Source organism: Furipterus horrens, unplaced genomic scaffold (genome assembly GCF_987537825.1).
Source record: "Furipterus horrens unplaced genomic scaffold, mFurHor1.1.pri manual_scaffold_5, whole genome shotgun sequence".
NCBI lineage: Eukaryota > Metazoa > Chordata > Mammalia > Chiroptera > Furipteridae > Furipterus > Furipterus horrens.
This window is the reverse complement of record NW_028327175.1, coordinates 43,874,392-43,886,509: the sequence shown is the minus strand read 5'-3', so window position 1 is coordinate 43,886,509 and position 12,118 is coordinate 43,874,392. Positions and strand designations below refer to the sequence as shown.

At 37.8% G+C, this 12,118-nt stretch overlaps 1 protein-coding gene across 2 annotated transcripts in view; it reads right to left on the bottom strand.

The window, feature by feature from the left end:
- Window positions 1–1,958: 1,958 nt before the first annotated feature.
- The window catches only part of OCLN (occludin), a 45,866-nt gene continuing 35,706 nt past the window's right edge, over window positions 1,959–12,118 (bottom strand). For both annotated transcript variants that reach the window (XM_090276360.1, XM_090276361.1), the window contains exons 6-9: window positions 11,676–11,891; window positions 9,900–10,071; window positions 5,518–5,559; window positions 1,959–4,030 (exon numbers count right to left, since the gene is read on the bottom strand). In XM_090276360.1, the coding sequence (XP_090132486.1) occupies window positions 3,908–4,030; window positions 5,518–5,559; window positions 9,900–10,071; window positions 11,676–11,891 (553 nt within the window). In that variant the 3' untranslated portion in view covers window positions 1,959–3,907. The remainder of the gene's footprint in view (window positions 4,031–5,517; window positions 5,560–9,899; window positions 10,072–11,675; window positions 11,892–12,118) is intronic.

The following is a 12,118-nucleotide window of genomic DNA, read 5'->3' as shown; positions in this document are numbered from 1 at the left end:
CTGGGAACTTTCAGTGGAAAACCGGGGTAAGGACGGACACAGGACTCCCCAATAAACTTAAATTAAAGCATATTTGTGGAGAGGAGGCTGAATCATTCATACTTTTAGCAACTGTAAGTTTATTCTCCTCTGTATAGATTTTAGTTATAAATCCTAACTAGGAATGGTACTAAAGCAAAGCAAAATGAAATATGCATAAATCCACGGTAATCCCTTGCCATAATTATGACACAATATTCTAATTGTGTGCAAAGTAGTAGAATGAATGATCTAACCTAGCCAAATGTTTCAACTTGTAAAACTAAGGCACAACTATAAAGAATGGAACAATTTGTTCTTTGCCCATAGGTGCCTGGACACAATCCTGAGTTAGGAAATTCATGAAGAGTGCAGCCAGTGGAATAAAGTTGAAATTCAAAGTGTGCAACTTCAAAGACTGGGAGAGGTAAACCTGCTTACTCCAATACCTTTTTATGAAACAAATAACTTGAGAGACTAATTAAAAACCTCCAGAATTGCTTATAACTATCTAATAATCCTTATCTTGACATGTAAACTCTATTCTTTTAAAGCATTTGTTCATTTATGAATAGTCACAATGCCAAGCCAAATGTAGTTATGTCTAGAATTCAGAATTTGCACCCTCAAACTGCACCCAGTTTGGGATGATACATAAACACTTCAGACACAATTTGCTTTTTTAAAAGTTGTTTGAAGTTTCACCTTCCAGCTTTGGGAAATAGATGTAACTGGCCTTATTATTTATTTTCTGACAAGGACTGATCTAAGTCATACATTAACGACCTTCATGTAACTATATTAGGTACAAATATCTCTTTCAAATAAGCAAAATGAAATACAGGAAGGCTGTTTGTCCAAGGTCATACAGCAAGTAATTGCTAGAGGGCAAAGCAAGAACACATGCAGGAAAGAGCAAGCAGTTCCCTTGGCAGCAACTAGAAAATTTTTTTCTTTCTCTTTTTCTTTTTTGGAACACCCTCCTGCATTTGTTGCAGTCACACACACAGAAAAACCATAGTTCTGTGTTCATGTCCTTTTTCTAACGCCAAAGTGCCATTATTTTATCAGTGTTTTCTAAAAAACTACCCAAGATACTTGAGCATTTTATTCATGAAAACTAGTCCCGTTAGAAGGAATGTAAACAATATGAAACAGAAGAGGGGTGACATCATTTTCCATCTAATTTATTTGTGTTTTCACACAAGAGAGGTGAAAAAATGAGTGTAGCAGAACCATGAGCTGCTGGCAGACTGAGATTGAATTTTTATTTCACTGGATGAGCCTTTAAAAATGTCCAGTTGAGACCCTTCCAATCCTGAAGAAGAATGTGTTTATGTTAGGAACTCTCCTCCCCACCCCAGCTGAAGCTAAGATCCCTGGAACTGATTAAAGAACACTTTTTCCCTGACCTTTCTTTATACATACATAACCCCATTCAGGTCGTTACAGATACCTCAGATATTTATATGAAAACATCTCATGTTATTAAAAGTACTTAAGTGCACTCATTATTTAAATAGGACATTTTATTAACATCAGAGCAACTCCACCTTATCCAACCCATTAATTTATTATACAAAGTCAAGCTAGAATGGGAGTATAGAACCTAATAATCAATGATTCCTAGTTTAGTCACTTTTGACAATGGACCAGTTAATCCATCAGATCATTAATTTTCTTTACTGTAGAATGAGAAATGGTTGCAAGTCAATAGACTGTTGTAAAGAAATTAAATATTTCAATGTAACTTTTACTATAAATACTAAGACGAATTTATTTTTAAAAATACAAAGCATATGACAAACTAACACCTGTTATTTCTGGGTAGTGAGTACATGTATGTTTATAGTTTTCTGTATTTCTTTAAATATTTCAAAATACAAAAGTTAAAATTTTGATCTTATCTACTCTGAATACAAAACACACATATAAAGAAATCACTTTATGCAATGAATCTTTATCAAATGGATCACATGCTTTCACAACAAAACCTTGAACAATGGTGCAGACAGAAGAATCACAGAAGGTCAGAGGTGGAAGAGACCTCTCAAATGTAATCTAAGCCTCTTATTTTCCAGACTAGGAAACTGCTTGAGTAACTTTCCAAAGTTACATCCAGCTAGTTAATATCAACCCCAGCTCCTGAAGTGGTCTTTAGTAAGCACCACATTTGAAAAATAATTTTGTTTTTTTATTTCAAAGACCAATTGTATGGCACAATGTTATAACAAAAACTTATATCTGGGCAGAACACTGGCAAGCTTGCCTTCATAAACTAAGTACATTGATTTCCAAGAACAAAGAGTTAAACGTTTAGCACACATAAAAATCAGTTAAGTTACTCAAGAGTCCAAAAGGTATGAAAAGCATAGACTATTATTTTTAGTTGTAAATATGTAAAGTACATGGAAAATTTAAGAATTTCTTCAATTTGAAGAAATGAATCATATTATAATGGAAGCATTACTTAAAAGTTTATCTTTGGGCCTGGCCAGATAGCTCAGTTGGTTAAAGCATTGTCCCAGTACGCCAAGGCTGTGGTTTCGGCCCCAGTCAGGGCACATATAAGGAGCAACAATGAATACATGAATGAGTGGAGCACAGAGTCATTGTTTCTCTCTCTCTCCCTTCTTCTCACTCTCTAAATGTCTGAATTGTACACTAATGATTAATTTACAGATCCTTCTAAATATTTTCACCAAAACAGAGTTCTAAACTTGGGAGATAATCATAGTCAACTTGGCTAGTGATGTGCCCAGTATTATCAGCTAATTTTACTTTACTACTTAAAAAAAAAAAAGTTCTAAGATTTAAGGGCATGGTTTGAAACATTTGATGTTTTGTGGAATTGGACTCTACTTTCAGACAACCGGCCTTCTTAGAGCTAACAGATTGGGAAGCAAGCAACCAGCACAGCACCAAAATAGTTTAAAACAATAACAGATATAATTATTGAGTGTAATTTTGTACAGCTTAAAACAGCACTAACAACATCAAACAGGTATATTATAGGAAGAAAATACCTGGTTTAATACCTTATAAAATATGTACAGAACTTGAACATTCCTGTAAGATACATTTCAAGTCACAACCAAATTATAAATGTAATTGGATACTCTGACATAATGAAAAAAAACTCAGCATTTTTTTAAAAAGCATGTAAACCATAAAAGATTAAAAAGTATTTAAAAATACACAATAAAATTCTAACCAGTGGTTTTAAATTTTTATTTTTAAAAAGTAAATATATTATTTACAAGCTTTAAATTTCACAATTTGTTACTTTTACATGATCTTCATTACCAAGGTAACATAAAACAATAAAAAGCTTTTTTAACCATTCACACACAGAAAAAGATCAATAGGGAGGTGGGTAAAATGCAATATCCACAGTAGCTAAAACATGAATGGCCAGAGATTTTACTAATGGAGTCATAAAACAGACTTAACCAAAACTGCAAGCTAGGAAACAAGCAGTTTCACTTCATTGCAGGGACCCAGTTTCCTTATCTGAAAAGGGATGATTATAAATAATAGTTATGTGAAGGGAGGATTCTGGGAGGATTAAATGAGATCACCTCTTTGAACTAATGAAGCACTAAGGCATGACTGCCTAGGACATGCAAGTTCACAGCACAGTCCATTCGGCAACCTTCCTTAAAGGGTTAAAAACCTCAAACAACAGTTAGTTCTTAATAAAAGAACCAATGTTTAAAGCATAATATCCTTAATTGGAGTGTTCAGCCCAGTTGATTATCAAAAGCTATTTATAAAAAGCTTCAATACCCATGATATTAAAGCTACCCAAACTTTGTAATGATCACAAAGGTTTGTCCTCTCTGATTGGAGTCCAGAGTCATTTTGCATTCTGACACTTCTTAATCACTCAAACAATCAGGAATCTGCCTTCTGTCTTCCCTCTGTCATAATCTCCAACCATCTTCTTGATGTGTGACAACTTACTCTTCAATTGCTTGCAATAACTCCTTTTACTTTTGTAATCAGCAGACTAAAACAAGGAAGAAGAAAAACGAACCAGGTAAATTTAACAATATAAAAACGAGTTATGCGTAGCTGTTAGAAAGGCAGAGGTGAACCAAAAAACGGGGAATATTAGTCGTACAGAATTGTTGGGAGTGTTAAACGACTGGCATACATGCCTGGCAGTATCTCAAACCAGATAAGTTTTAATTCTCTTTGTTGAACAAGATCTTCTAACCTGAGTTTTACAAAAGAGACACTAATTTCTAATGATTTGTAAAGGGACCAAAAAAAGCTTACTAGACTTTTTGCTAACATGTCAGTAAAATGACAAACAGGTGATATCAGTTAACTTGGGAAAGGGGAACTGGATAGATGGTGAATGAGACAGGAAACTTTACATGTTTTTAAACTCTTGCTTTTAAAATCATGTTTTGTCATTAAAAATTCTTTTTAAAGAAAATATTTTAAAAACAAAAAGATCATTTGAAGTCAAGACAGACTGATAACGACAAGTGTTGGTAAGCATATAGTGCAAAGCAATGCACACTGCTCAGTGGGACTATGAACTGGCACAAACCAGGAGAGCTGTTTGGCAGTACCTACCCAAGGCTGGATACACACTTGTCCAAAGACCCTACAATTTCACTCCTAGTAAATGCCTAACAAATGTGTGCATATGTGCATAGACACTTAAATGTTTGAAGTTGCATTGGTTGTAAAAGCCCTGGAAACAACCCAAATGCTCATTAACGATAGAATGAATAAGTTGTATTTTATTCACAAAATAAGTAAAAATAAATGAACCACAACCACATGCCAAAACATGAATGGATCTACATAGTACTGAGCAAAAGAAATCAGTTGGAGCTTCATCCTAATACACCAAGGTTTTGGGTTCAATCCCAGGTCAGGGCACATAAAAGAAGCAACCAATGAATGCATAAATAGTAGAACAACAAATCAATGTTTCTCTCTCTCTCTCTCACACACACACACACTTTTTCTCTCTCTCTTAAGTCAATAAATAAAATTTTTGTTAAAAATCACACATATATGGTTCCATTTACATAAGGTTCAAAACAGGCAAAATTAATCTATGATGTTAGAAGTTGGAATGGTGGTTATCTCTGGAGAGAATGTAAAAACTGGAAGAGCGTACAAGAGGCACATCAGGGATACTAGGCAATGTACTTCGTGATCTGGGTGCCAGGTGCAAAGGTATGTGTTTGCTTTGTGAAAATTTACCAAGTTGTACGCTTATGATTTGTGTAGTTTTCCATATATAAACTTCAACCTTTAAAACAGTTTTAAAAAGTCAGTATGGGTTGTAGCTGCAAACACCTGAAATTAAGATTCCAACTTCTTGGTTATAGTTGATCTTGCAATTATTGGGCCTTTTGCCTATAATCAGTGCATGGGTGACAATGGATTCATAGTCATTCTAAAGATTAAAGGAAAAACACATAATAGAAAAACTCTTCCTAAAAGAATCTCGCAATATGAGATACTTACTCCCTTAACTTGCTTCAGTCTATTGTATTCATCAGCAGCAGCCTATTAATGAGAAACACAAGGGAATACATTTAATGGGGCACTTCCTCTTTCAAAAATAACATTACTGATGCTCTATCTTGAAGCTAAAACTGCCAAAAATACAGGAAATTAAAATAATGAAGTCTTAAGCTCTTAAAACTATTGTGGTCAGGAGGAGGCCTGAGGAAGCTGGTGAAGAGAAATGGATGATGTATCTTATGTTCCATTCACACAGGCAGGTCATGACGTGTTCTGCTGCCTCTCATCTTTCCCCATGCCAATCCACGTGCCATGTTGATGCCACAGAGGCCTCTGGTAAAGCACAGCTCTGATCAGGTTATATTCCATTATAAAACTGGTCAGAGCTCCCCATTAACTTCTCTGCTAATCTAGTCTCCTACCTTTCCAGTCTCAGCTTCCATCATTTGCAATTCCTTTTAAAAATTAAGCATGTAATGCTTCCAGATTTCTATCATGTTCTCTTTATGGCTGTCCTCATGCACCCCTACTCCATTCTGTCTGCAGAATCTGCAATGGTTACCCCTCAATGAAGCCTCTCCTAAACTCTTCACGCCTTCAGCAGACCTTATTGCTTCCCTGAGCAACCAGTTACAATATTTTCTACACATAATGTGAGTATGGCATTAGTCACAGTGTCTAAGTTCTTTAGATGTCAGTTTCTCTGTTAGTAATGAGCTCTTTGAGGGCTGACACAGGATTTTATTTATCTTTCTAACTTTAGCACTTCTACATCAAGGACGCATTAATGATCAATAATAATTCTTCACTGAGTTAAGAAAAGTTTATGACAACACCATACAAAAGCCATAAAACAATGGTTAACTCAAACTTTGTAAGAAGCAAATGCTTCAGGACTTCCAGACAAGACGGAGGCCTAGACTGACATGCTCCATCTCCCTCCACCAACTAAGAAGGACTACAACTAACGCAAAACCAGAAATAACCAGAAGTTCCAGAAAATAAAGCTACATGGAAGTCCAACATATGAAGTTATAAAGCAGTGGTGCTCATCCGGACAGGTAGGAGGGGTAAAGCCAGGGTGGAGAGGTCAAGCTGTGCTGGTGCCGGCAGCAACAGTGGCGATGGCGGCGGGACTGCGGTCAGCACAGACACCTGTATTTAAGGGGAGGGGAGAAGCACCTGGGGAGTAGCCCTGGCTGCAGACCAAACCCGTCAGCTTGAAATTCCAATGCAGGGGAAGGCAGACCCCCATTACCTGGGACTGTGAGGCCCAGAGGGCATGGGGATGGAGGAGGAGGCTCCCAGTCTCTCAGTGGAGAGAGAACGGCAGGAATACATCTTGGACCCCCGCCCCCACACAAAGCACCACAGTGTGGTGAGAAGGGTCACCCCCTATAGCGTAAGAGGTGTGAAGCCCCCGCCCAAGAAGAAAAGGTAAACAAACCTGTCAGGATGGCAGGGATAATGATAGAGATCCCAATCATGCAGCTGACCAGAAAGCAAATACATGAATTAATGGACAAACAGATAGATAATCTTTCTGAGGCTCAGTTCAGAGCTATAGTGATAAGGCAGCTTACAGAACTTAAGATGGGGAAGGAATCAAGGCTAGTCCTGCTGAAATGAATGAAAACACATACGAAACAAGTGGTGAGGGAAGAAAAACCAGGGATCGAATCAACAAATCGGAACATAGGGAGGGAACAGTCAACCAGTGCAGAAAGAGGAAACAAAAAGTGAGGAAAATGAGGAGAAGCTCAGAAACCTCTGGGACAGCTATAAGAGAGCGAACATCCGAATTATAGGGTTGCTAGAAGGTAAAGAAGAAGAACTAGAAATTGAAAAGTTATGTGAAAAAATAATGAAGAACATCCCAAACTTGGGGAAGGAAATAGACTTACAGGTCCAGGAAGCACAGAGAGTTCCAAATAAACTGGACCCAGGGAGAAACACTTCAAGACACATTATAATCAAAATGTCAAAAATTAAAGATAAAGAGAGAATCTTAAAAGCAGCAAGAGAGAAAAGAATCATGTACAAAGGGGTCCCAATTAGACTATCAGCTGATTTCTCCAAGGAGACTCTGCAGGCAAGAAGGGACTGGCAAGAAATATTCAAAGTAATGAAAATCAAAAACCTACAGTCACAATTACTCTATCCAGTGAAGCTGTCATTAAAAATAGAAGAGCAGAGAAAGTGCTTCCAGGACAAAGTAAAACTGAAGGAGTTCATCAGATCCAAACCACTGTTATATGAGATGTTAAAGGGACTTGTCTAGAAGAAGGATCAAAACTATGAACATTAAAATGAAAACTGTACCACAACCAACAACAGAAGCTAGGGAACAGAAACAAAAGGCAAACTAAGTAGGCAACGAGAGTGGAAAAAGAATTATAGGTATGGGGAACATATTGGGGGGAGGTTAGTGGGGATGGGGAAGGGGGAAAAGGGAGGGAGATGATGCAGGAAATAAGAAGCATAGTAGGAGGGAGTGGAGTAGACAGGAAGATGTTGAGAAGAACTATATGCACAACCAATGGGCATGGACTAAGGTGGGGGGACAATTGGAGGGAGGGGGGTCACTGGGTGGAGGAGAGCAAAGGGAAAAGAAATTGGGACAACTGTAACAGCATAATCACTAAAACATATTTAAAAAAAAAAGAATGAGGAACACCCAATAGAAGTGCTCAGTGAGTTTGTCAAAAAAAAAAAAAAGCAAATGCTTCAAAACTGAAAAGCAGATCATCCCGATTACAAATGGCAAAGGGTATTTTATAAAATGAATATGAGGTTTCAATAAATAAATGATGTGATTTTTTAAAAAAAGTTTAAGACACAAGGCAGTAATTTTTCAGGCACTAAGTATTAGTGAAAGGTAGGTCAAATGAGCCCTCTAGAGTATCATTAGCAGGAATGCAACTGACATAATCTTTCTGGAGGGCAGTTTTGCAACAAAAATTTAAATGTGTACAAGTTCTGACTCAGCAATTTTATTTTGAAATTTTTCCAGCTAGACAAGTGCACAAAGATAGATTCACCAGCATATTAGTGTTACTACTGGGTGGGTGGAGGGAGGGGGTAGACATACCTGACTATTCACAGAGGATCATTTTTCTGAAAGATTTAATTTATTTTTAGAGAGAGGGGAAGTAGGGGGAAAGACAGGGAGAGAAACATTGATTTGTGAGAGAAACATCAAATGGTTGCCTGTCCCATGCCTCCAACCAGGGACCTGACCTGCAACCCAGCCATGTGCCCTGACTGAGAAGCGAACCAGCAACTTTTCAGTTTGCGGGATGATGCCCAACCCACTGAGCCACACCAGTCAGGGCAGAGGATGACTCTTAAGTAGGTTATGGTGCAACCACAGAACTGAATATTGTGTAGCTATTTTTAACACACAATTTTTTTTTAGTAAGTAGATCTTTATCATTGATATGAAAGTAAAACCATAGGCTATTGTTGAGTGAAAAAGCAGGATAGCCCTGCCTGAGTGGCTTGGTTGGAGCACCATCCGGTACACAAAAGGTTGTGGATTCAATCCCTGGTCAGAGCACATACCTAGGTTGCGGGTTTGATCCCCAATCATGGTACCTACAGAAGGCAACCAATCGATGTATCTCTCTCCCCCTCCCTCTCCTTCTAAAATGAATGAAAAGATCCTCAAGTGAGGATTTAAAAAGAAAAAAAGCAGGACATAAGCAGTGCCAGAAAGCATTTGAAAAGAAAAAACCCCCACAATGATGAGGGTACATCCAACAGACACAGGAGGCAACTGAAAGAGCTTCCAATGGTCACAACTATAACAATGCAAGCAACAAAATAAGTAGTATTTGATTATAACCCAAAGTATAAATAAGACATCCATGAGTCCATGCTGATGTAAGTGATTGACTAAGTCAATTTAAAAATGGAAGTGACACAATTCCCATGCAGAAGAACTCCAAATAATTTGTGTAGGTACACTGCCTTTAGCGAGCTGGAGCATAATTCCCCATTCCTTAAGTGTGATCAGTGCAGCATGACTTCCTTCCACAGAGTATAGTTTGGAAGGGGGGATTAAAAAGGAAAGAGTAACTTTATAAAGACAAATACTATTTCAGCCATGTAATCAAGGAAATAAACAAGTCATAAATTATTTTTGAGTAAAAAAGCAGGAAATACATGCATAAAATATATAAGAAATTCCTTATCAAAGACTACATGTGCCTAGCTGCACTTCTATATGGAGGGGCTACTTCAAAAACTAATGTTTTGGTGATAACCAGGGAATAGAATTTATACAACTCTATAATGTTTGAACTTTTTACTGAAAATAGAAAAGTAATAAGATCAGAATAAAAGTATATGTAATATATAATTATCAAATTTGCATTTACCATGTACTCTTCACTTTCTTCTCTATAGTCATCCAATTCTTTATCCAGACGAGAGAGTTCTTTATTGATTTCATCAAGTTCAGCTTGTAAGCGCTTGTATTCCTGCAGGCCAGTGTCAAAACTTCTCTTATAGACTTGTCTTTGTTGATCTGAAGTGATGGGGGGATATTCCCTGAAAATTGAGTGAGAAGATAACTATATGTCCTTAGCAGACAAAAAATCCAGTGTTTCTTTCTCAAAGATAAAGCTGACAGGATGTGGACAATGACATTCTTGTTTTCTTTTTGTAGCATATGGAGAAGAGGAAAGTGGGTTGCAGTAAATTCTCTTAAGAAGAATTACACTTTATACATCACTGATCTTTTTTTTTAACTGTGCCTACATGATTTTTAGAAATAAGTTAAAAATACCTTATGAAATTTAAGGTTCAAGTCATAAGAACTCATTTATTCTGGATATACAATATAATAATGCAACTTATGTTTAATGTCTTAAAGCCGGAATTCAGGAACGCAAAGTATGCTGCCATCACTGAGGTGCAGAGCAGCTGGCTGGCAGCTGGCTGTTTTCTGCTACCACCTAGAGCTTTTAAGCTGTTTTGAGGTATGGGTTTTTTGTTGTTGTTCTTGTTTTTGATCTTGGTCTTGTTTCTCCTAAGTGAAAAGCACTTAAGTCCTTTGATTATAAAAGTAGAACTTAAAATGTACATGTATAAAAATGCATGCTTGTTGTACAAATAATTTGGCAACGTATTAAGCTATGGAAAAAAACTCTAAAATTCTGTATCACTTGTATCTCTCAATATACCATCTATTCTTTATTCTTTACATATGAAGGTAACTACTCACTCATAGTCCACTCAGGAAATATTCTGAATTGTTTCACAAAACTAAGGAACTTCACAGCAATATCAAATTTCAAGTTTTAGATTTAAATCAGTCTAATATCTTCATTTTACAAAGAGGAGAAGTTAAAGGACTCGCTCAAAAGGGAAACAAGAATTCTGGATTTCTAAAAGTAAATATTTCACAGATAGATGGCTGAACCAGGCCAAAAACTCTTAAGGAAGGAGGGGAGAAATGAGGTATGAGAACCACCACTGAGCAAGGGTATTCAGACTGTGCACACCCCCACCCATCCCTACTACCTTGAGAAGTGATGTTTTGATTAGTTACCATCCGCACCACAAACGGTTCTGATTTGTGTCCCAATCCCCAGAATACTCGGGCAGAAAAAGGCTACACACATCAAACAGGAGTACAGCGGGTGATGGTGGACTCTAATAAAAGCACTGACACACATACAGCCTCGGCCAAAACAGGAAATTGTTAACTCAACTGCTTACAAAATTGTTTTCCCAGGTCCTCTGGATAAACTTTTAAAAGACTCTTTGGTCTCATCGTGAAAGCTTAAACGTAAATGCCAACGAAAAGCCATAGCACCGGTCTCAGAATTTTAGAATCAATAAAATGAAGTTTCTTGATACTTGTATTTTATTAATTTGAAAGGCCTTTCTTGGGTGCCTTGGTGAACTTTATCAGTCATTCTGTGGGGGCTGTTGAAAGTGTTTTTAAGACATGGTTACAGCCAAACATAGCCCCTCCACGTCCATCTTTATTATGAAAGAGTTCTAAGGAAAAAACATTAAAAACCATCTCCAGTCCTGACTGGGAAAGAATGGAATAACCATCCACCCCAGTTTAGGACGCAACAGCTCCAAAGCGCAAATATTAGACGTGCAGGCAGGCGGTTGCAGCCCGAGAGGCAAGCCAGTACCTGATCCAGTCCTCCTCCAGCTCGTCACAGGACTCGCCCCCTGTCGTGTAGTCTGTTTCGTAGTGGTCTTGCTCTGGTCTCTTTGACTTTCCCGCCCTCTTCTTTGCGGGAGCCCTTTTGGAAGGTGTCTCCAAGTTGTCATTGCTGCTGTAATGAGACTGACGGAAGTCATCCACAGGTGACGTCACTGGAAGTTCCTGCACCACTTCAGGCACCCTAATAAAACAGGAATTACTTTTCAATGATCACTGGGCACACGACAAGCCTCTGTCAGTGCACTGTAGGCACAAACAGCAGCAGGTGATCTACACACAGGTGCATCCACTCAGGGAGTTCTTATGTTCAACACCAAGTAGACCCCTGGTGTCCTGCGCTCAGCATAACACCATCTCAGAGCCTCTAATACACACGAGTAGCTTTAAGGTTCCTACAGAAGAGGAGCC